Source organism: Artemia sp. Qi Xiang Cuo, chromosome 3 (genome assembly GCF_049724085.1).
Source record: "Artemia sp. Qi Xiang Cuo chromosome 3, ASM4972408v1, whole genome shotgun sequence".
Taxonomy (NCBI): Eukaryota; Metazoa; Arthropoda; class Branchiopoda; order Anostraca; family Artemiidae; genus Artemia; species Artemia sp. Qi Xiang Cuo.
Window position 1 is genome coordinate 44,760,710 of NC_142796.1, and position 27,841 is coordinate 44,788,550.

General features: G+C 35.1%; 2 protein-coding genes across 2 annotated transcripts in view; one reads left to right on the forward strand and one right to left on the reverse strand.

The window, feature by feature from the left end:
* Positions 1-9,122: 9,122 nt before the first annotated feature.
* On the forward strand, positions 9,123-23,942 carry LOC148954145 (uncharacterized). Its single transcript, XM_089086171.1, has 3 exons — positions 9,123-9,238; positions 10,502-10,814; positions 23,830-23,942. Exons 1-3 carry the CDS (start codon positions 9,179-9,181, stop codon positions 23,940-23,942), a joined length of 486 nt encoding a protein of 161 aa, XP_088942297.1. The 5' UTR covers positions 9,123-9,178.
* Positions 22,992-27,841, reverse strand: part of LOC148954146 (apolipoprotein L3-like) — a 70,665-nt gene continuing 65,815 nt past the window's right edge. Inside the window, exon 2 of the mRNA XM_089086939.1 lies at positions 22,992-25,225. Within this exon, the coding sequence (XP_088943065.1) occupies positions 24,504-25,225 (722 nt within the window). The 3' untranslated portion in view covers positions 22,992-24,503. The remainder of the gene's footprint in view (positions 25,226-27,841) is intronic.

Consider the following 27,841-nt stretch of genomic DNA (forward strand, 5'->3'; position numbering starts at 1 on the left):
TAGCTTCTATTTCATAGACGAAATATTTGAATTCCTTTTATTCAAATCACCTATCAAGTTATCAAAAATACCATTACCCCTTTTTTTTGCAAATGTTAATCAAACGTTTCTTTCGCAAATTGAGTTAGCTTCTATTTCATAGACAAAATATTTGAATTCCTTTTATTCAAATCACCTATCAAGTTATCAAAAAATATCATTACCCCCTTTTTTGCAAATGTTAATAAATCGTTTTATTTTGCAAATTGAGTTAGCTTCTATTTCATAGACAAAATCTTTGAATTCCTTTTATTAAAATCACTTATCAAGTTATCAAAAAATACCATTACCCCTTTTTTGCAAATGTTAATCAAACGTTTCTTTCTCAAATTGAGTTAGCTTCTATTTCATAGAAAAAATATTTGAATTCCTTTTATTAAAATCACCTATAAAGTTATCAAAAAATACAATTACCCATTTTTTGCAAATGTTAATCAAACATTTTCTTTCGCAAATTGAGTTAGATTCTATTTCAAAGACAAAATATTTAAATTCCTTTTATTCAAATCACTTATCAAGTTATCAAAAAATACCATTACCCCTTTTTTGCAAATGTTAATCAAACGTTTCTTTCGCAAATTGAGTTAGCTTCTATTTCATAGACAAAATATTTGAATTCCTTTTATTCAAATCACCTATCAAGTTATCAAAAAATACCATTACCCCTTTTTTGCAAATGTTAATCAAACATTTTCTTTCGCAAATTGAGTTAGCTTATATTTCATAGACAAAATATTTGAATTCCTTTTATTCAAATCACTTATCAAGTTATCAAAAAATACCATTACCCCTTTTTTCCAAATGTTAATCAAACGTTTCTTTCGCAAATTGAGTTAGCTTCTATTTCGTAGACAAAATATTTGAATTCCTTTTATTCAAATCACCTATCAAGTTACACGCAAGCAAATAACATGGGAATTCCTATACATGCAAGCAAATAACATGGGAATTCCTATACACGCAAGCAAATAACATGGGAATTCCTATACAAGCAAGCAAATAACTTGGGAATTCCTATACACGCAAGCAAAAATCAAGGGAATTCATATACATGCAAGCAAATACCTCGGGAATTCCTATACAAGCAAGCAACTAACATGGGAATTCCTATACATGCAATCAAATAACATGGGAATTCCTATACATTCAATCATATAACATGTGAATTCCTATACAAGCAAGCAAATAACAATGTAGGTATTATACATTCAATTATATATCCTTTTTTGACATTTACACGAACGCAAATTCCCTGGGAATTACTAGACACTCCAGCAAATACACTTAGAAATCCTGAACCCACACGCAAAATACCGTGGCAATGCCACAAAATGCACTCAACTCACATGGGGATCCCAATCTATTCACGCAAATAACATGGGAATTCCTATACACTCAAGCAAATAACATGGGAATTTCTATACATGCAATCAAATATCATGTGAATTCCTATACACTCAAGAAAATAACATGGGAATTCCTATACATGCAAGCAAATATCATGGGAAATCATATTCACGCATGAAAATAACTTGGCTATTCCTATATATGCAAGCAAATAACAAGGGAATTCCTATACACGCAAGCAAATAACAAGGGAATTCCTATACACGCAAGCAAATAACATAGGACTTACTATACAAGCTATAAAATAACATGTGAATTCCTATACCTGCTATCAAATAACTTGGTATTTCCTATTCATGAAAGAAAATAACATGTAAATTGCTATACACGCACGCAAATAACATGGGACTTCCTATACAAGCAAGCAAATAACAATGGTATTCCTATACACGCAAGCAAATAACTTGTTAATTCCTATACACGCAAGCAAATAACTAGGGAATTCCTATACACGCAAGCAAATAAGAAGGGAATTCCTATACACGCAAGCAAATAACATAACCATTTCTGTTATTCAAACCCCAACAGCGAATCAAGTTACCGTATATTAAACAACATCTGATTGGCTCATAAAAAATGCCCACGTCAAACGATACATTCATTGTGCAATTCTTATCAAAAACAAAAAAGCTTTATACCCCTTTTTTCCAATGAGAGTTAGCTTTAGCAACGACACGCTCCTAACAAACTATTCTTGACTAAAGGCAATTGTCCAAAAAATCAATCACACTAGGACCGGTAGTGCGTACTCGTTCCTCTTTGAAAGATGTATTGACCTCTAGATTAGAATTACCTACCAGAAAAACCGGAAGGTCATTGTAATAAGCAAATGACCCTGGTAACCCAATTACTTGAAAATTTACACACATATCCATGCCTCAGGTGTAGGTTTGAATTTAGGTTTTTAACTAATTGGGTGCTTACTACTCAGGTCTTCCCTGTCTGGCGTGGGAGGACGTCATAAAGAAAGATTTAAAGGAAATTGGAACTTCCTGGGGGGCAGTAAAAAGGGAGGCTTTGAATAGATTGGGGTGGAGGAGGATCGTGCCTAGCTGTGTTGGCCTCAGGCGGCTTGGTGCTGCGGTAAGTTGTTAGTAGTAGTAGTAGTAGTTTTTTAAATAATGCTGGGAAATCCGGTGCCCCCTTCATAGAAATGTCCCTTCCCCAAAGGAAACATTCTCTATGAAAAATTCCTCCCCTGATAGCCCCTCCTCCGACCCTCCTCCACCAGAAAAAAGTCCATTCTGAAAACATCTGTATACTTCCAAATAACCAATATTATGTATAAACCACAGTTTATAGACAGTAAGCTTATCGCAGATCATTTCTGGTCTTCATTCTCGGTCCGAACAAAAAGCTCCTCCCACTTATTTCTGCATTAGCGGATTAGTCTGTTTTCGTCAATCACTGAGAAATGGTTACCAAGTACATTATTCGTAATTGCAAAAGCAGAAAAAAACTTGGTGAGCCAGCCAAGTGGTTTGCAAGTGTCAATCGTCAATGTCAAGTGTCAATAATCAATCGAATATGGCTTAAGTGCAAAGACCTGAATTGGGAAACTGGCTGCGAGGACTTCCCCCTTCAACAGTTTATAAGATTTTAAGATTTTATTTCGCATATTACGAAGTAAAATTTAAGAATCGGGAAATCGAGAGACGTACCTATCAAGGAAAATAAACTAGCAAGTAATTATTTTAGTTTTAGTAGTTTAAATATTTGATTATCTCTTTTTTTGAAAAAAGGGGTAAAGTTTTTAAAAATTTATGTTTGATTATATCCTTAATGAGCTCCTCAGTAATACAGATAATAAAAATAAAACCAATATCAATAAATAGATATGAAAAGTGGTAGTGACTATAATTAATTTAGCTGCAAGTCTACATTCATGCCCACCACGTAATTTCCCTTTGAGAAAAAATTGATAAAACTTTCAAAACTGAAATATCAATGCAAAGCACCAAATATCATAATCAAATGTCATCGCTTTATGGCATTAAATAAAAAAAAAGTTTTTTCAAATGAAAGTAAGGAACGACGTTAAAACTTAAAACGAACAGAAATTATGCCGTATATGAAAGGGCTGTCCCCTCTTCAACGCATCGCTCTTTATTCCGTATATGAAAGGGCTGTCCCCTCTCAACGCCTCGCTCTTTACGCTAAAGTTTGACTGTCTCACAATTTTTTTTTTAAAACAATAAAAAACTTTAGCGTAAAGAGCGAGGCGTTGAGGAGGGGACAGCCCCTTTCATATACGGAATAAAGAGCGAGGCGTTGAGGAGGGGACAGCCCCTTTCATGTACGGAATAATTTCTGTTCGTTTTAAGTTTTAATGTCGCTCCTTACTTTCAGTTTAAAAAACTTGTTTTTTTTATTTAATTTCTGATCGTTTTTTAGTTAATGCAGCTTTTATTTGCATAAAAATTTTACTTTTCTTTTGCTAAATGAATGTCTTTACAAATTAACTTACGTAACTAACTTCTATATTCGTATATTTTTCTTCTGGCAAAAATTCAAAGTTGCAGATTTTTGCAGATATGAGCTTGAAACCTATGTAATAGGGTTTTCTGATACGCTGAATCTGACGTTGTGATTTTCATTAAAATTCTTCCACTTGTAGGGGATGTTTCCCCCTCTTTAAAAAATCGAGTAAATTTCCTCAGGCTTGTTGCCTTTGATGAGTAATACTAAACTTAATAAAATTTATATATTTAGAATCAGCATTATAAACACATTCTTTTGATACATTTATTGACATCAAAATTCCGTTTTTAAAAGTTTCGATTACTATTGAGCCGTATCGCTTGTTTTTTTATTGTTTTTTTTTTATTACGTATATGTTATTACGTATATGAGGGGGTTCTGCCCTTAGTCAATACCAAGCTCTTTACGTTAAAAGTAAAAAAAAAATTTTATTCACAAACCCCTGAATCACAAAGGCCGTTTAATTAGAATAGATAGCTCTTTTGAAAGCACTAAAAAAAAAACTGTAGCTTAAAGAGTGAGGTATTGACTTGGAGGAGAACCCCCTCACATACGTTATAATTTCTGTTCGTTTTAAGTTCTAATATTCCTTCTTACATTTCAGTTGAAAAAACTTGGTTTTTTTTTATTTAATTTCTGATCGTTTTTTAAATAATGCTTGGAAATCCGGCGCCCCCTTCATAGAAATGTCCCTTACCCCAAAGAAACATCCTCCACGGAAATATTCTCCAGAGTAACTCCCTCCTCTAGCCCCCCTCCAGAAAAAATCCTTCCTGAAAATGGTTGTATACTTCCCAATAACCAATAAATAATGCTGGCAAGTCCGGCGCCCCCTTCTTGGCGATTTCCCTTCCCCCATGAAAACTTCCTTCATGAACAGATCCTCCAACATAACCCCCGACCCACCCTTCCCTCCCACTACCAGAAAAAAAAACTCCTGTAAACTTCTGTATACTTCCGAATAACCAATACTATATGTTAACATTGGGTAAAGTTCATATCTTTTAGCCCTCCCTCTGGGTACTTCGGGGGATTAAGTCATCCCAAAAGACATATTTATCATATTTTCGACCATGCTGAACAAAATGGCTATCTCAAAATTTTGATCGGGTGACTTTGGTAAAAACATAAGCGTGGGAGGGGGCCTAGTTGCCCTCCATTTTTTTTGGTCAATTAAAAAAGGGCACTAGAATTTTTAATTTCCGTTCCAATGAGCCCTCCCATGATATTCTAGGCCTACTGGGTCGATACGATCACCCCTGGGGAAAAAAACAAAAAAAAAAAAACAATAAACACACATCCGTGATCTTTCTTCTGGCAAAAAATGCAAAATTCCGCATTTTTGTAGATAGGAGCTTGAAACCTCTACAGTAGGGTTCTCTGATACGCTGAATATGATGGTGTGATTTTCATTAAGGTTCTATAACTTTTATGGGGTCTTTCCCCCTTTTTTTGAAAATCAGCCAAATTTTCTCAGGCGCTTAACTTTTGATGTGTAGCTCTAAACTTGATGAAAGTTATATATTTGAAATCAGCATTGAAATCTGATTCTTTTGATATATCTATTGGCATCAAAAACCCGTTTTCTAGAGTTTCGGTTACCATTGAGCCGGGTCGCTCCTTACTTACAGTTCGTTACCACGAACTGTTTGATTGTTCAAATAAAACTATTTTTTACTTGATTATCGTCGTAAATTTATTCCTTGTCTTTCTTTCCATTCTTAAACCAATGATATATTTACCTTTTGCATTATTACAGCCCACTATATATACATTCATGTAAATTTATATGCAGTGTTACCGCCATACCAATTATTCTCCTTTCCTTTTTTATTCTTTAATAATAATTTCTGGTCGTTTTGAGTTTGAATTATTGTAGGCTTCTATTTCTACTGATCTTAAGTTTAATATGGCGTTTACTTTTCTTTAAAAAAAACTTTCTTTTTCGTAAAGTTTTCGTAGTATATATATATATATATATATATATATATATATATATATATATATATATATATATATATATATATATATATATATATATATTTACATCGCCGCGTACAAACAGCTCCTCTCATTTGATCTGCCATCAGCGGTCCAATTACCCTAGAACACGTATTTTGGCAGAAACTTTCTCAAAATGCCTTTGAAACCAACTTGAGACTTCGAAACCTATTTTTAATTCCTAAAAACATCTAATAATAATATTACACTACTAACTACCGGTTTTCATGTATGTATTGGAATAAATTAATTTAAAATTAGTTTCTTCAACATTAGTGTTCCAACGTTGAAGCCAAGTTTCGCGTCCAAGAGAAATCTGACTTGTCTACCCATGAAAAGATCTGACTTCGCTTATGTTTATATCTGCAAAAACGTTCTCCGGAGCACTCGCACCCCGGTCCGGGTTTTTATAATGGGTGAGATAGAGAATGATCATACTGCTAATTATATAAACTGTGGTATAAACAATGGGCAAAGTTCATAACTTGCAGCCCTTCCCCCGGGAACTGCGGGGGATTAAGTCATCCTCAAAGACATATTTATTAGATTTTCGATTATGCTGAACAAAATGGCTATCAATTTTGATTGGGCGACTTCGGGAAGAAAATGAGAGTGGGAGGGGGACAAGTTGCCCTCCAATTTTTTGGTCACTTAAAAAGGGCACTAAAACTCTTAATTTCGGTTTGAATGAGCCTTCTCATGATATTCTAGGACTACTGGATCGATACGATCACCCCTGAAAAAAAAACACAAACAAACAAATAAACACGCATTCGTGATCTTCCTTCTTGCAAAAAATACAAAATTCTACATTTTTGCAGAAAGGAGTTTGAAATATCTATAGCTGGGTTCTCTCATACGCTGACTCTGATGGTTTGATTTTCATTAAAATTCTATGATCTTTAGGGTTTTTTTTTCCCCTTTTTTCAAAAATAGAGCAAATTTTCTCAAAAATCAGCATACAAAATCTGATTCTTTTGATGTATCTATTAGTGTCAAAATTCAGTTTTTAGAGTTTCGGTTACTATTGAGCCGGGTCGCTCCTTACTTACAGTTCGTTACCACGAACTGTTTGATACTACTGGTTCCATATAATTATAAGTGTATCATTACAATATCAATTTGCAAAATAACGATTATTAAGAATTTTTATAGGCTGAATAAATTACGATATAAATACAAACACCAAAAGGTAAGTTCAATAAAATTGAATTGTAAGCACAAATAAAATAATGTATAGATTTTAGATCAGCAACTGTTGCAGAATAATTTGGATGAGTGCCCCATCTATAACCACCGCAATATATAATTGTAAAATTGTTTGAACAGGATTTGCAGTATCTGTTAAATTAAGATAATTAAATTTATTTGTCATTAAAAAAAAGGTGGTTTTTAAACCGTCATAAGCGCAATTTACCTCTTGTCATACGAGATAAGTATGAAATATATTTACATATAAAATAGATTAGATTAAGTAATAAAATCTTACTAAATTATGAATAACATTATATATTAACTACAGTACATATTAATTTATAATATATATTAAATATTCATACATAGACGAGAGTTTTTAGGACTTAGCTTCGTGTTATGTGACACCAAAATAATATGATTATCAATATTATTAACCCCATAACAATTAGTGAGTAGAGTAGTACCTACCATTTCTGGGACTCCTATGTACCAAACAGGTTTTTCTAGTAGTTACAGGTTTTTCTAGTAATTACAGGTCATGACGCAGTTTCAAAGTTCACTGCCATTTTGGTGATAAGCTCAAAAAAAACCAGCACGTCTTGTTTCATTGTTATGCAATTATTTTTGTATATATTCAGGTTCCATATTTGATTCTCCATCAGTTTCGAATCGTTTATACTCGAGATAGAATTTTTTGTAATTACATAGAAAAAATGGATAATTCTAACCTTTTTCTGGTGAGTAAAAAATATTCGCATTATTAAAAAGAAATTGTCATTAAGTTAAGGAAGAAATTCTTTCCTTACACTAGAACTAAGGGTACTTATGTACTTAGAAGCTTGTTGTTTTTAGGAGTTGAAAAAAACCTCTAATTCTCTTATAGGTTGAAATTTACGGTGTGATTTTTTATCAAGATCAGTGGTCTTTTTATGGAATGTTTTTTTTTTGAAAAAATTTCTTTTGTTTTATTTCTTTTCTTTTGTTATTATAATAAATTTTTTTTTTTTTTTTTTTTTTTTTTTTAAAAAAGCTTCCTTTTTTAAAAATTTCAGTGGCTTTTTTTTTTTTTTTTTTTTATCAATTTACTGTTCTTTTTTCTTTAGGGTTTTTTTTTAAAAAAATTAAAGGGCCGGCGGGCTTTTCTGTTTTTTTTTTTTTCAATATAAGCGGCCTTTTTTAATGATTTTTTTGAAAAAGTGATTAGCTTTCGATCGTTAATTTTGGATTATAATAAAATTTTGATTATTTTAATTTATTAATTTTTACAAAAGCTTACTTTTTATTACAGTGTGATTTTTTTTTTTTTATCACGATCAGTGGTTTTTTATGGATGTTTTTTTTTTCAAATATTTAACGACCATTATGCGTTGAATAAAAGCGTCATTAAATTTAATTCGTTAAAAACCCCCCCCCCCCCCCCCATTTCCTCAAAAATAAAATTTGTTACCTTATAACCCTATTTAATAAATAAAATTGTTAGCTATCCATTTTATTTAACGGACCTAATTATCTCATAAGAGGGATTGACTGAGCTGTGCTAATTAACTTTTCCACTTCTTAAATTTCTATTTATGTCTACATTTGATTGAAATCTGATAGTTTTACTTGACTGTCATATGCAATTCTTCTCCATATTGTTTAATAAGGAACGCAAATACTGCTTTTTAAGTTTGAATGTACAAATACAGTCACGGACGCATGGACATAGGAGGGGGGAGGGTGGAGGGGGGAGGAGCAGTTTATAAAAGGGCCTCCATCACACTATAAAACCCTATTATTTTTAAAAAAATTTTTAGAAAATAAACTGTTTTTATTTCCAAAAACCCAAAATTAAAGTGTTATACATGCTAATTTTTTTTTTTTTTTTTTAAATTACTAATTTCATTGACAAAAAAAAAAGTCGTATACAAATTAAAGAAACTACTACCATTAAAAAAAAAAGACTCAACTATAAGCTTGGTAAAAATTCTATAGACAAGTTACACTCGATCCGGACCATCCATCGAACACTCAGCTTATAGTGACAGAACCCTCTGACTCCCGCGTTGGCTCCATGGCAAACCCCCCTCAAGTATTACAAAGGAGTTCAGATATAGAAGTCCAATCAGAATTTGTAAGTATATACATAATTTTTTTCTATCCTTATTTTCAAAAATAAGACAAAATTTTCTCAGGCGCATAGCTTTTTAAAAACTTAAAATTTGTTTTTAAGCTATTTAATTTTCTTTCATTAACCAAATTAGCGATATATAAAGGAGTGCTTATCATGCATTTCTATAACAAAAAAAACTTACCTCGTAACTTATAACTAAGATGCGTTCTAATGCAATATTCCTTTTAGACAAAAAAACTAACTATTTGAACGCGCACTTTTAGACTGGTATTTTCATCCCTAATGTATTTGAATACATCCGCTATACTTATCAGATCTACCACTGCTTTTTAATCCAACTTGAATTCTAAGTAGGGTCGCATGCAAATCGGACTTTAAATAGCAAGATGTATATCTTCAATAAGCAATTTACACAGGGAAAAAGGTTTTTTTGATAATTTCCAAAATATGTCTTCGCGGTAATGTTAAGAAACATTATTTGAATGAAGCTGTTTTTGGCCAGTTCATTGAAACACTTAGGTGTTTTCAAGAAAAGAATTTGAGACTATTCTATTTGAACAGTGTTGTGAAATCCGATACCCCTCCAACTCGTAATGGGTATCTATCCTCCTACCTCTATGTAAGCCCCCCGGGTTCCCATGGGTTCTCCCTGGGTGGGGTTTGGGGGGGGGGGCCATCCAACATTTTTAATTGTTGATATGGATGGAGAAAAAAGTTCTTCTCTCATACCATTATTTATTTAGCCCAGGTCGAAAAAATCCATTGGCAAAAGACAGATGAAAATACGGATTATTGAGAAAGTAACAACAACACCACTGAGCTCCGACATATGGAGTTCGTTTGCTTTAACCGAAGTCGAGGAGCAACTGCTCGTACAACATACTGCATCAGTCGAACAATGGTCAAATTTCATCGACAGTTACAATGAAGAGGCTCAAAGAATTGACTTGGACCCATATTTTGCGTTTTTATTTAAAAAAAAAAAAATTGGAATAAAACCATTAACTTTTTATATCAGTCTCTTTGTCTAACGTACCCGCCTAATAATAATAAGAATAAGATGTCCCGACAAAAAAAAATATTTTTTTTTTTAACATTTTCAGTTGACATTATGAAAGACAGAAGGCTATTTAAATTTTTTTCTTCTTTTAATTTTTCAGGTGGTGGGACAATGACTATGAGAAATTGACAAAATTTTATTAACTATAAAAAAAAATAATGATTATTTTACATAAAAAAATAAAAAAACTTTTTTTTCTACAGATTAAAAATATAGCACCCCCAGCGGCAGCACCATTGAGTGATGATGCAAGTATATTTACAGAACCAATTCTGTCACCACCAGCAGAGTTCAGGGATGAACCTACACTGGTTCTAGAGAATATGGAGTGGCATGAGGGATTCCTTAATGATGTTTTTGGGGAAATGGCCAGCCTGGAGGACTTAACTTGTGATATTGACATGCTTGAGGACCCAGAGTGGGCAGATAGTTTCATGCGTGAATATTTAGATGATGATGCTACATGTAAATCTGAACTGGGTCCTCATAACGAAATTCCATCAGAGGACAATGCAGGCTGGCTTGACCAATTGTCCCCAAACACCTTAGAATATGTGCTAGGGGACCTCATGTCACATCCCTCCAATGTGATTGAACAAACAGGGTCAGGACATCAAAAAAGTGCTACGTCCCTGGAATTGCCTGATTTTTATCTGTTAGAATCTGCTCTAGGTCCTTTGCAAACATACAGGGTAGATTTTAGCCTTCCTGAGGAAAACGCTGGCGATATTTTAACTGACCCCGTTAAAAATCTCCATAGCTATATCGACAAAATTCGAGCACTTATTGAGATTCAGATCCAGAATTGGGGGGGGGCGGGGGGCAATTAAAGCATCAGTCAACCAAAAAGTTTTTTTGCAAAAGGGGACATCTGGGGACGTTTTTTATTTTCATTTTTCGACGGGGAACCAGACTTTTTACCCAGGTCTAAACGAATTTGAAGACAATTTTTTCAACTGGGTAAATAAACTAATTTCAACTTTGGATACATTTAGAGAGAGGGGAAGTGGTTCCACCATTTTATACATTGAACGAATGGATCTGAATCTCAGTAGTTTTAAAAAAAACTTTATTTTAAGAGGGGCAGGTAATCTAAAAATAAAATGTCACCCGGATTTGTCGACTACCAAAGGAGTTCAGGGTTTCTATTTTGACACTGGACTGCAATGTTTTAAGTACGCATTTTTAGTGGCAGCCCATAGGACAATAAAAGATGAATCAATAATGAAAAATCTCGACAAACTTGCACATAACGGCGGGAAAAATTTCCCTAAAGTAAATTTTGATTGTTTAGAGGGAAAATATCCGGTGTCCTTTAAAGAAATAAGCATATTCGAGAAAGCAAATGAAAATCTTGGGGTGGGGGTAGTTGTTCTCCAGTACGACACAGAATTTGTAGATGGGGGGAAAAAACCGAATAAAAAAGGGGTTTTGTACTCAGTGAGGACACCGATGGTGGAAAATGTGAGAAATTTTGTATGTATTATTTACGAATCTCCCAAAGATGTACATACTTATGGTCATTTTTTCACCGTTACTGCGATAAGTTGACTCCTATGTCAAGGCATTCAGAAAGGATAACGTTTCTATTGTCCCATGTGCCTCTCCCCATTCACATCTGAACGAACGTTTTCAGATCACATGGGGCATTGCAAAATTCACGGAAATCAAAGAATTGAAATGCCGGTAGAAGGCAAAGACATTTTACAATTTAAAAATTTTCAAAATTCTCTTCTGCAATCTGATAAAATGTCTTTGGATTGTGAAACAAGACTGGTTGAGATATCAGACCCATCAAGGTCGAATATCGTCAAGTAACACAAACTTGTGGCATGTTCCTACGCGCATGCCCGTCGCAACGATAAAAATAACATGCAATTGGAAAGTTTTTTTTTTACTATGGACGAGGAGGGCAGTATAGAAAAGTTATTGTTTTCACTAATAAAAACAGCAAACAAAGCAATTTCACGATTACGTCATACCAATTATCCGATGACATAGTCGGATAAAGAGCATTTGGCGTTGGAAAAGGGAACAATTTTCTGGGTGTGTAGGGGGGCCCTTGCCCCAAAAGACGCGGTGCAGGACCACACTCACCTTATTGACCCCAATTCAACGGGACAAAGTAACTTTCGGGGGTGGGCTCATAATTCGTGTAATTTAAAAATTAAACAACAACTTTTTCTACCGGTTTTTATACATAACTCTAACTACGATCTGAAGTTTGTGCTACCCGCATTGGCACATCTTCAAAGAAATGGAACAGTGGATGATGATGCATGGGTGATAGACAGCTTTACGTACAAAATCATACCTAAATCATCGGAAAAGTTGCTTGTTTTGGAATTTATGTGGAAATTTGTTGAAGCCGGTGTTGAGTACACGAATAAAATTCGCTTTTTAGATTCCTACAGTTTGTTTCCCAAATCATTGAGCGAATTAATTCAAGTGCAGAAAAACGATGACGGCAGCAACGCTTTCCCCCTTCTCAAGCAACAATTTCCAAATGATTTATATGATTTGTTAACGGTCAAGGGCATCTATCCTTATGACTTTTATTGTTCCATGTCGAGATTCGCCGAGGAGGCTATTCCTTGTATTGAATCGTTTTACGACAGTCTTCACGATCGTAGTTGCACCCCCGAGGAATACAGTTTTGCTAAAAAAGTTTGGGCAGCGGGAGGGTGTAAAAATGGATTTGACTACTGCAAGCTGTATTTGTCGAGTGACGTGTTAACTTTTTTAGATAATATGTGTAAAAATACAGATAAAATCTATGAGTAGTTTAATCTTGATTGGGTGTATTATTTTTCTTCGCCTCATCTAGTGATGGACCTCATCCTGAAAATTAGTGGGGAAAATATTGGGCTGCTTACGGAAAGTGCACGTTCTCTGGTCATTAAGAGATCCATGAGGGGGGGTTTTGATGGGAACGGGGACCGGAACGGCGACACCTCGCATACGGAGTAAAAGACAGGGACAGAATCGAATGCAGTTTCCTCGATCTGACTACTCTCTACACCTCAGCCATGTGCCACTGTGAACTCCCAAGTGGTGACTCTAAATGGCTCAATGACCCTCAAGCTCCCCATGTCCCCAACATTGGCGATGACAGTGTTGAGGAGAATGGACCGGTTGGATGGTTTTTTGAAATTGATGGAGAGATACCAGTCGAGCTTCACGATTCAGTAAAGGATTTTGTTTTCCCGTGTATCAATAGACCTGTGAATAAGGACTCTTTGAGTCATCGCAATAGGCGTTTAGTCGAGGTGGACGGATTGCATTGGACGCCTTCAAAACAAAAACTTATTGCCGACCTTCTGCAGAAAAAAACATAGTTGTAAATAATTTATAGTTAAAATGTATGTGCAACAATGGTTTCAAGGTCACAAGGGTTTACCGAGCACTCGAGTTTAGTCAAAAACCCTATTTGAAAATGTTTGTTGACACTTTTGTCAGCAAACGTTCTGAAGCGCAGACGAAAGCTGAAAAAGAAATTTATAAACTCATTTTAAATTCAGCTTTCGGCAAAATGTGTGAGAGTGTTCGTAATAGGAATCGTTGTGACGTTGTGACCGATCCAGAACAATGTGCTCGAATTATTGCCGATCCCAATTAAACTTCCTTTACAATCCTTTGCCCGGACATGGTACTTTTGAATATGAAAAAAAGATACATTGTCCTAAATAAAAATATTGCTGCAGGCAGTGCTATCTTAGAGATCTCAAAAAAGCTCATGTTGGAATTCTACTACAATGTGGCTAGGGTACAGTGGCCGGAAAAGGGGCAAGTAGAGGTCTGCTACGGTGACACGGATTCTCTACTGCTCAAAGTAAAAACATCAAATCTACGTGATGATTTTGCGCACTGTGAAATTATCAGTTCACGGATGGACTAAACCCATTGGAATGTTGGTCCTTACCCTGAGCTAGTAAAACGTCTGGCTCCCACTCAACCTTTATTTTTAAAATCTGAAACGGGTAGTGACTTGATGTCCCATGGTATGTTTGTCGGTCCGAAGGTGTACTTTATACAGACACACGATGAGGAAATCAAGAAAAGTTTCAAAGGAGGACACAAGCACGATGTGGATAAGAATTTCGACATGGACAGTTAGAGGAATTGTATTACTGAAAATGCAATTCCACGAGTCAAATTGTTGGCAATTCGTTCGTTGAAGTACAAGAACTATACTGTAAATATAGAAAAAATAGCCATGAGTACCATTTCCGACAAGGTCTATGTTTGTCAAGATGGTGTGACCACCCTCCCCCTTGGTCACTATTTAACTTCAGACCGGATCGAATGTATTGCCCACCGTGAAAGTCTCGGTTTAAATAAAGTCCTGTAACTAATTTCATAAAAACCTTTGGGGGGGGGGGCCTCGCGGCCCGGGGGGGGGGGGGCCTCGCGGCCCGGGGGGGCGGCCGCCGCCAGCGCGGGAGGCGCACCGTCACCAAAGTTATCTCTCTTTTTTTTGGACTTAGAGCAGATTTTTTTTTTTTCAAGTGCCATCTCTAATTTAATATTTTTTTCTCTGTAAAAAAAAAAAAATGTTTTTTCTCTCTCTGTACCCATGTAAATGATTTTGTTGTTGTATTTTATTATTATAAATAAATTAAAAAAAAAAATTTATTTTTTCAAGTGATATATATATAATTTAATGTTTTTTTTTTCTATGTAAAAAAAAAAGTGTTTTTTATATGTGTGTAAAGTGTGTAATGTTGTTGTTGTTGTTGTATTTTTTTATTATGAATAAATTTAAAAAAAAAAGTTTATTTTTTCAATTTATTGTTACTTTTTTTTATCTGCATATAATAAAAGAAAAAAATATGATTCTGTCTTTTTGTCTTCTGGAAGAACAGAGTAGTAGGGAAAAAAAAAAAATTATTTAGTCATTAGACAATTGGAGTCTTCAGTTAGTTGTTCTCCAGGTGAACTGTTGAAAGGAGCATGTATCAATTTAAAACACCATTCAGATCGTTTCTGTGTGGTCCCTCAATGTCGGGCAAAACAACACTATTAACTAAAATAATTAAAAATTTTTATAAAATGTTTGCAGAAAAGCCTAAAAAAATATACTATTGATATAGTATTTGGCAGGAGTCATACAATAAAATAAAAGCAATTGCTGGTGCCATGGGATCGATGATGCAGATACAGTTCATACAGGGACTTGATGTTTTCAACATTATTGAACCAAACTCTTGGCTGATCATTGACGATCTGGCTGAATCCATTGAACACTGGTCCCAGCAAATGTTGCAATTGTTTACTGTTCGCTCACATCATGAACAGATTTCCGTTACTCTAGTTCTACACAATCTCTTTCATCAGAGCAAATGTATGAGAACACTTGCTTTGAACTGTACCTACTATATTATCTACAGAGTTGTTCGTGATTCTAGCTCGCTAATAACCCTCAATAAACAAATCTATCCAGGAGCCCCTAAATTTCTGCTCTCAGCATACAATCAGGCAACTAATAAACCCCATGGTTATATCCTGCTGGATCTTAATCAAAATACAACCGAGGATCTGCGTGTAGTCACAGATATTTTCGACAATGAAATTACAGTATATCTCCCGGTGACCACTAAAAAGACCTATTATTCGCTGTCATGACACTGAAGAAACTACATGAAAATAGATATTTGTTTTCAGATCTAAGCACTTCAAAACATCAGCTTAGAAAAGTAATACTCAAACATGGTATTGGCAATGATTTCATTAACATAATATCTGAACTTTGTTTGAATTTGACCGAGGGTAATGTTCAACTACCAGAAGTATTTAAGAAACAGGCAAAGCAACATCGTTCCATTGTACGTACATTGGCCTCTAAAAAGAAGGGAAATAATTTTAAAAAGACACAACTTCTTCAGACAGGTGGTAGCTTTTTCACACTTTTCCTGCCAATAATTGCAGGACTTTTAAACAGTTTACTATAGTGAGAATGGCAAAACGCTATAAATTGACTATGTTAGAACTTGCCTTCTCATCTACGAAACGCTTTGAGAACAATCCGAGTCAATTTCTTTACATTGAAACTATTGATGATGATAAAAACTGATATTACGTCAAGATGAACTTCAGTAAGTGGGCACAAACTATCGATCAAAGTCCATTGCTGCTGCTGATCCTAAAAAAAAATCATCTTCTCAAGAATCAGCTGCTGCTGCTGGAAAAAAATTAAAAAAGGAGTATTTGTATTAATTTTTATTTACATTTGTAAAAATAAGGCCCAAAAAATCTCTTGAAAAAATAACACGACTCCTAATCTATCTCTTGGAAAGTGATCAAATTCAAGTTGAGAGCAATGGTGAAAGGATTATAATTCAGGGCACGAGCTATAATCTACTTGATTTAATGTATGACATGGTTACAAATCGTAAAGGACTCTTATCATTTGACACTCGTCTATACAAATTTCTAAATACATTAAACTTCCCCAAAAGTCTTATTGTCAATAGAAAAATTCTAAAAAAATTAAATGAACATGCATCATCATCATCAACATTAAAATATGAACTTGAAGAAGAAGAAGCTTTTAAATCCATTTTGGAAAAAACTAGCACACCACTGAGAGCTAGACAAAAGCGAAGACGTATCAAGTCAACGTCTCCGTCACCAGCAGCAGCCAGTATACAAAAGGGTAGCGGACGTTACACAACGTGTTTACGTTCAAAATGGCTGAAGTTCTGAAAGGTGTTTATGAAAATATTTTTGAAGTTGTGAGCATAAGTCTCTCCAACCCTCATTATGAGGTTAAAGGTTTTTACCGTATAATTATACGCGAATGTCTTCAAGGTTAGCCAAGTAACTCTTTGCATATGACTCAAAAACTTCAGGCCGCTGAATCTCAAAACACTCAATCGTTTTACACAAAGTATATAATGCAAGCAGATCTCTTGACTCTATATGACCTTCAAAGACGTCACAATACACCGTACAAGTATATTCTACATGCAATCAGTGTTTTTAGTCGCTATGCATATGCAAGTCCAGTGCGATCAAAGAGAGGTTTTGAAGTTGACCGTGCCATTTAGATTAGTTTTGAACAGGATTCATATAAAAAATCCAACCAGTTTATGGTAGTGAATCTCTTGCTTCTAAACTTACGGCTGTAGTAGAGAAATATGGTAAATTGCACAATCAGAGTCACAGTCCTAAAACTGCTTTAGTGTCTGAGAGACTGATCAGAATTCTTCGAATTATACTTTCAAGATCCTTTACATTGAAAAATACGTCGGCTTTTATTCGTGATTTAGATAAAATCATGTTGATTTATAATCAACGACCTCCTCAATCATTGTCCAACTCTACGCCAACGGAAGTTCATCATTCTGATCATGACACAATTGACACCTTTATTAAACAATATTACAATGAATCAATGTTCAAGAAGAAGAAGAAGAAAAACAAATTCAATGTTGGTGATACGGTTTGAATTAATAGAACAACTAATGTTTTTGAAAAGGGGACTTACTTGTGGTCCACTGAACTTTTTAAAGTGTCAAAAATAATAGACACTAAACCCATAACTTATCGCCTGCGTGATACCAAAGATGAAGAGATTCTCGGCGGCTTTTATGACTATGAATTGCAAAAAGTTAAAAATGCTAGTGAAATCTATCAAATTGAAAAGATATTAAAGTCACATACTCGCGGGGGTAAGAAACAGTTACTTGTTCGCTGGCTAGGATACAACTCTGATTTTGATTCTTTGATTGGTGTTGAAGATATTGACAATGCCCAATGATTTCTATGTAACTTTCATGTCCAACGTTTCTGATCCTCTCTACAATGACTTGAATAAGACAAGTGATTTTTGGACAAAACTCTCACCCGCCATCAAATTTGACGGTGCATATGAAGTGGCCCTTGTCGACTGTATCCTCAAAAATACCTATGACATCCTGAGAAAGGATCGCGTGTATGATATAAAAGTTATACCATTCGATTGGCCTATGAATGGGTTGGGCTATGCCGACTATGAATGGGTTGAAGCACTTAAATCTAGTGACTATCCACATGTCGGATTGAAATATATTGAATATGATAATATGAGGGATTTGTGTCGTACAATCAATAGAAAAATCTCATATCGTCAGAATGGTACATTCCATTTTAATTATTCATTGGAACATGATAGGATTTACATTAGCTCACCTGTTGACACTGAAATAATTATTCTCAATGACAATTTGAGAGATGTTCTTGGCTTTAAACAGAATATGATACATGGGAAAAATGCTGGCGCTGTTTACGGGATGGATCAAGTTATTTTTGCTGATTATCCACCTGGTTTTGCCTCGGACTCTTGAATATTTCTCTATGCATCCTTTGTGGAAACGTCGAGAGTCGGTAATTCAAATGTCCCCCTCCTACGTGTTCTTGAACTAAAAACAACTCATGAACTTGTTCATCACTATAATATAAAGCATCTTCAGTATGTTCCTGTAAACACTTCCTATTTGTAACTCTGTCAGTTAACAATAAGAATTAATTTGGGTGATCCTATAGCAATAACAAAAGGCCTAGCAGTGATTACATGTCATTTTCGATCCATTGTAAACGACGGTAAAATCACCTAAAAAAATGAACAATAGAAGAATTCCATTTGTCTGTCCCGATATAGATTGTTATCTCGGTGCTATGAGTCCACGTCAAATAGGAAATTGATTGGACTATTACAAGGGTCGTACTACAATGTCTGGCTATTGTCTGGGTAGCTGGTTTGCTAAGCTATTTCGTTCTGCACTACCCCTTGCCAGAAAATATCTTGTACCTGCTGCATCAAATTTCGCAGCCTCCACACGACAGGACTGGGGGTCGGGCACGAATCTCAAGGAGAGTGTTAAAGAAAATATTAGATCTTCAGCAAGAGCCGTTGGCAAACAATTAAAATCTCGACAAAATGGGGAGGGATTGAAAAGGATGCGTTTGCGTCATTCACTCATCAGTCTCCAGCCAGGCAGGAAGCACAGGACATCAACAAGGACTGTGAGAAATAAAACGACAAAGACCAATAAGCAGCAGAAGAAGAAGAAGAAAAAGATTGTTAGATCAAAGAAGGATTTCTTCTCTTAAGATGACTTATCTCCCTCACAAGGAATCATATCCATCAATCGGTTCCTCATTGAATCTATTCAATGCTAAAAATGTTGATGTCAGTGTCAAGTATAGCTACTATGAACAATTTCATCCCCAACAGCCCCTCTCGTAAAATATTCACTTTCAGATATTTTCCAATGAAGACTTTTTAATTTATTTGTCATCAACGTTTATTGATTTAAATGTTGCGGCGAAGGAAAAGTCAGACAAAACAACCCCAAATACTGTTGATGATCTCTCCTACGAAAAATGTATTCTACACAATCTATTCAAACAAATTTATCTATTTATTAATGGAACATTGGTGAGCACTAGCAATAATTTATCCAACTATGCAAGCTACTTACAATTTATGATGATGACGCCAAAGGTGTACAAGGAGATGAGAGGACAATCATTGGGTTATGAATATCGAACAGGTGTTGATACTGACGGTGATTTGACTACTGCAGTTACCCAGGAGTATCATATAGTTGGAAAATTAAATCATGAGATATTCAATATATCCCAATAGCTACCCCCCAATGTCTAGATTGACATAAAGTTACAGATGGCCCCATCGAATTTCAGTGTAAGAAAAACACGTCTATCATCTCAAGATTCGTATGTCGTTATAACATCGGCCCGACTCAACTTTCGGAAAAAAAAAATAATTAGATCGGTTGCAGGCGCTGTGGAGAATATCAGAGCAACTGGCAACAACATCAAACGTCCTGTCCCTCATCAGCTCGATAATCAACGTCACAGTGCCACCGGTTCTCGTAGCTATAGCGATTCATCGTTTATCAATGGAGAAATCCCATCAAAATTGGCTTTGGCCTTTGTGAAGAGTGGCAGTGCTGTTGGATCCTGGACTGAATCCCCCCATGATTTTAATTTTTTCAGTTTATCTAGCCTTGTGTGCAAAGTGAATGGTATTCCACTGTACACTCTATCATTTGATAAAAAATCCTATAGAACTCTGTACGAGTTGACCATGCAATCCCTAGATCATGACTCTCAACTATTTGAAAATGGAATAACCAAATCAATGTTTTCAAAAAATCATGGGGTTATTGTTTTGGACTTGTCAGGCACACAGGATATGAGCATAGTACGAACTGGGAATGTACTTTTAGAGTGTACATTTTCCGATGCTCTGACTGAGAGTATCAATCTAATATCACTGAGTCAATTTGAAACCTATTGGGAAATCACACCCGACGGCAGTGTTCTACTAGACCTTGCACCATGAACACAAATCAAATAATCAATGTATTTAGTATGGACCCATACATGTCCCAATACATGTCCTATTGCATACCCTCGGACTTCATTGAAAAAATTCCAATTGTTAACAATACCCTAATCATTGTTAATAGCAGTCCATCGACTTTGAAGACCGGTCATTGGCTATGCATATTTCAAACAGCGAAGAATATTGAATTTTTTGATCCTCTTGGTATATCGTATAAATCCTATGTTCCATACATCAGCAACTTTATTGAAAGCAGTGGGAAAACCATTATTCAAAATCAACGAAGAGTACAGGATTTAACAACTAAGACATGCGGCTTTCATGCACTACTCTTTTTCATGTTCAGATGTCGTGGCTACACCTACAAGCAGTTTCTCAACATCTACGTTGACTTACCTCAATTGAACGACTTTCTTGTGGATAATATACTTACAAGCTTATTTAATATTTATTTTTGTGCCATAATAATAAATTTTTCTAAAGTTGTTTTTTAAATTGTTTATTAATAAAAAAAAAATGATAGCCCAGATAAAAACGACTAGTCTACTCTTTTAAAATCAATCAAATAATATGTATTTTTAGACAAAGACAAGTTCTTGTCGATTCTCTGAAATAAAATTGTCATGAGTCTGATGTAGTTACCATCAGGTGTCCCTATTTCTACAGTAAAGTGTGACTTCACTCTTGTCATATCTCTTTGTATAATCAATGATACTATTCGCATTCATTCTATAGAATTCACATGTTTCAATTTGCGTATTTGAAGCAATTTCACAAACAGTGTCCTCAAATGTCGAATCACATTCTGTCACTGCCAAATAAAAATCAGTGGGATTATAATCATAACACCCAGTGTCTTCACAACAATGACTTAGAAACCATATTCTATTGTTGTTCCAACAGTTGAATCGTTGACCAGGTTCCTCCTCCCAGAACAATCTAAAACCACGACGATACCAATCTCGTAGCAATAAACTAAAATCCCGGTTAGGATTCTTTCCAATCATACCGGGATATGTACTCTCCCATTGCTTACATTTTTCATAATGACAATTGGAACATAGGTGGCCTCTAGGATGAGAGTCACACACCTCTTCAAGACAGGAATTACAACCTTTAATTTGTACAGCATATCCTCTATGCAATTTACACGGGTTGCATAATCTACACTTTTCATCATACTCCTCAATCATTGTGCAAGTCTCACATGATGACCAACTACCCAGTGAGTACATACATAGCGGACATGTATGAAACATTTTGTCATGTGTTGACGCTCTCACTGCCACAATGAAACTGAGCTAGCAACATCAAAAAATTGTCTGAGATAGAGAGAGAGAGAGAGGAGTAAATCATCCTTGAGCACCATCTTTCTTATGAAAAAAAAAAGACATAAATTTCTAAAAACTAATTTTTAAAATAATATCCACAATATCATTTTGCTGTGTCGTGATCAATATATCAATAAATTGTGTAAATGCATTTGGACCACGATGTAGAATCTTCATACAATAGTCTAATGATGGAGAATCAGTTTTCATTATATCGACAAGCATTCCCCGAGAAAATATCTTACTTTGAATAGACAACTCTAGAAAATCATCATCTAGAATCAAACGTTTGTCCATAATAATTAGATTCCTCATGATTCGATCTTTCTCGAATCTATCCATTTTTTAGAGTCCTAACTCTCTCACAACCAACTTCAGAATAATCAGAATCTCTTTTTGTAATAAAAATATATGATTTAATACTATAGAAAAAAAAAGAAGAAAAAATACAAGTGATTTATAAACATTTTTATTTAACCAACTTACAATAATAATAATATTAAATTATGAGTTTTGTTATGTTAGAAATATTTATATATACCATATAATGATGATCGAAGTTTGTTTATATGGAGAATATTTACTTTTCCAGCAAAACACAGCTGTTCCTCCTGCTTAAATTTGCTTAATGATATCACGTATCTAGCATACATAGTGTCCCATTCAAGACATAGTCTACAACCAACAGCTATTTCCACAGCTTCATTGGTTGCTCGTATATTATTGCTACTGCTGCTGTCGGTTCCATCGTTAATCTCCAATAACGTAAATGCACCACTCATTTTTTTTATCAACTAATATCCTTTCAAATAAAAAACTATTATCTTTGAATTTAATTATCTTACTCATATGAATTGTAGTGAAAACTGTTCATTATATTCAAATCCTAATCGCCAATCAAGTTATACACGTTCCTCTTGGCAAAGAGTGTGATGACCCGTAACTACTAGAAAAACCTGTTTGGTACATAGGAGGCTCAGAAATGGTAGGTACTACTCTACTTTAGTGATAGCCATGTTCAATAATAATCTGAGCCAGAAAAAAAAAATGAGTTTCAAAGCCCGCTAATGATAAAAGATGAATTTATGATTATGTAATTGTATTTGCCTAAAAAATGACACATTTTTGAATGCTCAGGGGACACATTCATGGACTAAAAAGTTAGCAACCCTGCTCGGGGGACCAATTCATGGACCAACAGGGAACCCTAGCTCCCATTATCTTGTACCTTTTCATGAAACCCATGACTTATGGAAGATGGTTGGGGGGGTGGCTGGGCATTGGACTTTTACATAGAGAGGGTAGATGAATCAAAATACACTATGTTCATCCAGGTTATCGAAATACGGCATCTGCAATATCTCTGGAATGTCTTCGTTTTTATCTTTCGTTTTGTTTACTTTATTAGTATTTTATTAAGATGGGTAATAGGTTTTACAGGTGTCCATACATTGACCATCTATATTAATTCAACGCATCTATGATTAATTATGCGTCGCATGATCACTGATGATTGCAAGAAAAGAGGGACTAACAGGAAATAACTGGTATGGTGGTGCAGAACAAGAATATGATGGAGTTGTAATAGCCCCATAAATCTGTGTCAAATCCTAATGATTGCGCGCTCTGTTGCTTCGTCAAGATTGTTTTTCAAGATTTGTATTGATCAAAGCTCTTTTTTTTAAGTCAACCAGAACATGTTCCGTAGCCTTTAAACTTTCCTTTTGCTAGCCATCTTTTAAACCTTTATCGAAAACAGTGATATCAGCCATGTTAATACCAATGCTGACCAATTCAAGTGATGCTTAGGCTGCAATAACGGCACCACATATCATATAATCACTAGACGACTCTATGAGCATGCGTCATATAATTATGTCCGTCAACCATGATATCAGCTATGTTAATGCCAGTGCAGATCAATCCAAGCAATACTTGAAGCTACAGGAACGTCTGTAATGTCACAATAAATACACCATACGTCATACAATCACGGATGATTGCGAGGAGAAGAGAAACTAATAGGAAATGACCCGTATTGTTGAAATTGGATAACCTCATAAAACTGTGTCAAGTCATAATAATTGCACGCGCTGCTACTTCATCAAGATCACATCAAGCTGCTACTTTTTCAAGATTTGTATTGATCAAAGCTTTTTTTTCAAGTTAACCAGCACATTTCCATGGCTATTAAGCTTTAATTTTGTAAGTCATCTATGTTAATACCAATGCCGATCAATTTAAGCGATGCTTAAGCTGCAATAAAATCCGATAATAACGCCACCACACGTCATATAATCAGTGTATTTGACCATATGTCACATAATTATTTACGTCAACCATGACATCAGTCCTGGTATTGCCAATCAATCCAAGCGGTACTTGAGCTACAATAAAGCCATATAATAACGTCACCAAGCGTCATATTATACTCACTGGTGATGGTGAGGAAAAGAGGTACTATCAGGAAATAATTCATGTGCTGGTGCTGAAAAAGAATATGACGAACTTGGAATACCCTTATAAAAGTGTATTGAATCGGATGATTTCTCTCTCTATTGCTTCGTCAAGATAATTTTTTAAGACTTTTATTGATCTAAGCTCCTTTTTCAACTCAACCAGCAAATTCTCCATGGCCATTAAGCTTTCATTTTGTGAGTCATCTTTTAAGTCTTTACTAGAGACGATAATATCAGCTATGTTAATTCCAATACCAATCAATCCAAGAGATGCTTGAGCTGCAATAAATTCTTGTGATGCAGTGACTAATATTGTTCGAGTAAGTCGACTCATCAAAATAGGATCAATTTTAAAGTCACGATCAATTCCATTTATTCCCTCCTCATTTTCTTCGTACAGCTGAGTAAGAAGTATCCACATTTTCATTTTTATCAGAGCTTCTGAACCAGATTTACTTTCCATTAATTGTGTATAACCATCACTTAGTTGTTCATTGTTTTCAAGAAGATCAAAAAATTCTTTACAAAACGCTGAAATTTCTACCATTGAAGTCTTGAGCTCCCTGCTCATTTCAATATCATCATCAAGTTTTGCTTGAACTCCAGCACATATCTTTTTTGTTGAAGATCCATTTTTCAGGACTGAGCTACCCATTGCTATCATTCCTGCTCCTGAAACGACTGTTCCAAAGGCTGTTAAAAGTAAAGATGTGGCTGCAGTTACTGGTGCCAGAACAATTCCAGTTAAGCTTAGAGTGCCTCCGACAACTCCCGCCGAGGAGCCTGTAAAATATAAACCAAATTAATTTTTTTTTCTGCATATACAGAACATTTACAACTACAAAGACAATAAAATTTGCCAGAAGTTTTTCTTTCCTTTATTATCTAAGGCCCTGTCTTATTTGGCATAGTTGTTTGTCTTAGTAAAAAAATAGTGGTAATAAGGATCTTTCATTTTCGGGCAGTGATGTGAATAAATCAAGTAGCACCAACAGCGCTGAATTAGAACTGAGTTCTATTATTCTTGTTTATCTTAGTAGGCCTACCCAGTTATAGATCCCGAATGGCTGTTGGCTCAGATTGCGAAGAAGAAATGGTATCGTCTTATAATTAGCTCGTTTTTCTCAACTCACAGACCCAAATATATTTTTTGTTTTTGTGTTTGTCGCATAAGTTTGTTGAAGTTGTAAGCTATTTTAAGACCACTTTTAAATGCTCAACTAACTCCAAATTTTATCAATGTATGCACTTCTGATGGGATTGCAATAATACAACATCAAAATCCACCCTCTCTTGCATACTCCTCCTCCTAGCCCTCTTGATATTTATAATGAAACGTCTACTGACTGAAATTGGAGACTTGTAAAAGTCCTGAGCATAGGCTAACTAGACGCAGTTTAAAATCGCATGACTACACTTCTTTTGCTGCTAGATTTATTTGATGTATCAGAGTGGCATTGAACAATAAACTGGGCATAGCAAAAAGTATAAAAATCACTGTTATGCAAGATTTGATAATTTGATAAAGGTTTATGCCAGCTTTGCCTCTCACTCAAACTACCTGTCTTGGCCTTTTCTCAAATTATTAAAAAAAAACTTTTTCTACAAAATAAGTTTTTCAGTCCTACTTATGTCCTACTTATGTTAATTTCTGTTCGTTTTGACTTTGACTCGGTTATTTATTGTAATTTCTGTTCGTTTTGGGTTTAAGATAAGATAAGATTTATTCATAATCAATTAATCATACAAGAAAATACATTATGCTAATCCCCCAAAGGCTCCTAGGCCTGGTTTCATTTATTTATCGATGCTGATTTGTGGTAGTTTCACGCTTGGTAGATTGTTTGATTTTATCTTTGCTCATTTTTGGTTTAATCGAATTCTTTCCTTTTCTTTGAAAACTTATTTTGTGGAAATTTTTTTTAAATTAATTTCTTTTCGTTTTATATTGACATTTTCTTTTCAGGGAAAAAGAAAATAAATCTTTTCGCTTTTTTTAAGACTTTATAGTTTGGCCTGCTATTTGTATGCTGGAGAAAAAATTTCAGGATCTGGGCAAAAATACTAGTGTTTGGAGACTAGTGTTATGCTGGAGAAAAAATTAAAAATCTGGACAAAAATACTAGTGTTTAATTTAGTTTCATACCTCCTCTAGTTGACCTGGAATAGAAGATTTGATACCATTCACAAAAAAATCTGTTTACTTTCTTTCATAGCTTGGATACACTTACGCTATTTTGAAGAGCAGAAGTAGCCCCGAAAGTTTGAACATAATACCCTCAGTTGTTCTTGGGATACTGCTGAGATGCCTTATTGGGAATAAACATTAATAGAGTGCATTTTGATTTAATTTTAAGGCAACATTTAATTTTTAAACATAAAGGTAAATGGGAGGGTGGACGTGGGAGGGGGATTAGTTTCCCTCCAATCACTTTCGACTATTAAAAAGGGCCTCAATCCTTTCTATTTTCAATCGAATGAGCCCTTTTTGAAGTTCCTAAGACGACTCCTTCTATACGAAGCGCCCTGATCTAAACAACAACAACAACAACAAAATAATACATTATTCCCACATCGATCTTTACTATAAAAATGTCAAGCCTCCTAATCTCTTTCGACTATTAACAAGGGCACTAGGCCTTTCAATTTCCAATCGAATGAGCCCTTTTTTGAGTTTCTACGACAACCCTTTCGATAAACACCTTATATGCCCCCAGGGCATAAATTACAACCCTTTCCCTAAGGGCTTTGAGGGTGGTTGTCATCCTCTAAGACCTAATTTCCAGAACCTTTAACTACGTTAAACAAAATGGCTATCTCAAAATTTTAATTAGATGTGTCTGGGAAAATGGTGGGCTTGAAAGGGTTTTTAGTCGCTCTCCAGTAACTTTCAACTATTAAAAAAGGCACTAGCCCTTTCAATTTCCAATCAAATGAGCCCTTTTGAAGTTTCTACGACAACGCTTTCAATAAAAACCTTATATGCCCCCAGGGCATAACTTACAACCCTTGCCCCGAGGGCTGGGGAAGGGGGTTTGTCATCCTCAAAGACCTAATTTCCAGAACTTTCTGCAACGTGAAACAAAATGGCTATCTGAAAACTTTGATTGGATGTGTTTGGGGGAATGGTGGGCGTGACAGGGGGGTTAGTTACCCTCCAATCACTTTCAACAATAACTTCCAATCACTTTTAAAAAGGGCACTAGCCCTCTCAATTTCCAATTGAATGAGCACCTTTTGAAGTTTTTACGACAACTCTATCTATAAAAACCTTATATACCCCTAGGGCATAACTTGCAACCTTCGCCCTGGGGACTCTGGGGGGTTTGTCAACCTTAAATAAATAATCTCTAGAACTTTAAACTGCGTTGAATATGGCTATCTCTAAAATGGCTATCT